The 472-nt window shown below is 68.0% G+C and overlaps 1 protein-coding gene across 1 annotated transcript in view; it reads right to left on the bottom strand.

Moving 5' to 3' along the window:
* The window catches only part of ANO9 (anoctamin 9), a 16,532-nt gene that overhangs the window by 3,511 nt on the left and 12,549 nt on the right, over positions 1-472 (bottom strand). Inside the window, 1 exon segment of the mRNA XM_011968494.1 lies at positions 154-211. Coding sequence (XP_011823884.1) covers positions 154-211 — 58 coding nt within the window.

The raw sequence follows: 472 nt of genomic DNA, 5'->3' as shown, positions 1-472 counted from the left end.
GGGGTCAGGGAGGGGTCGTGGGGGAGGGTCGGGGGGCAGGTCCACCATGCAGCTGCTGAGGTGGCACTGCAGGGCCAGATGGGGGAGGGGGTCAGGGAGGGGTCCTGGGGGACGGTCAGGGGAGCAGTGGCCTGAAGCCTGGGGGCGACTGACCTCTTCCAGCTTCCACAAGCCTGCCAGGCGCGTGGACTTCCCGGGGTGGCCGTTGATCCTGGGGGGGAAGGGGAGGTCTGGGGCACTGCAGGCCTGCCTCGGACAGGGTGGGTGCAGCAGGACAGAAGCAGGGAGGAAAGAACAGGCAGGGCAGGCCCTCAGGTGAGCGGGGCACAAGTGCTCACATCCAGGTGAACCACATCCACACGTGGACGCGCACACACATACACACAGGGGAGGCCACAGGCTCCCAGATGAACCGCACCCGCATGTGGGCGCGCGCACACACACACACAGGGGAGGCCACAGGCTCCCAGAC

The sequence above is a fragment of the Mandrillus leucophaeus genome, unplaced genomic scaffold (genome assembly GCF_000951045.1).
Source record: "Mandrillus leucophaeus isolate KB7577 unplaced genomic scaffold, Mleu.le_1.0 Scaffold845, whole genome shotgun sequence".
Lineage (NCBI taxonomy): Eukaryota > Metazoa > Chordata > Mammalia > Primates > Cercopithecidae > Mandrillus > Mandrillus leucophaeus.
Note: the sequence above shows the minus strand (reverse complement) of the source record. Positions and strands in the feature narration are given on the sequence as shown.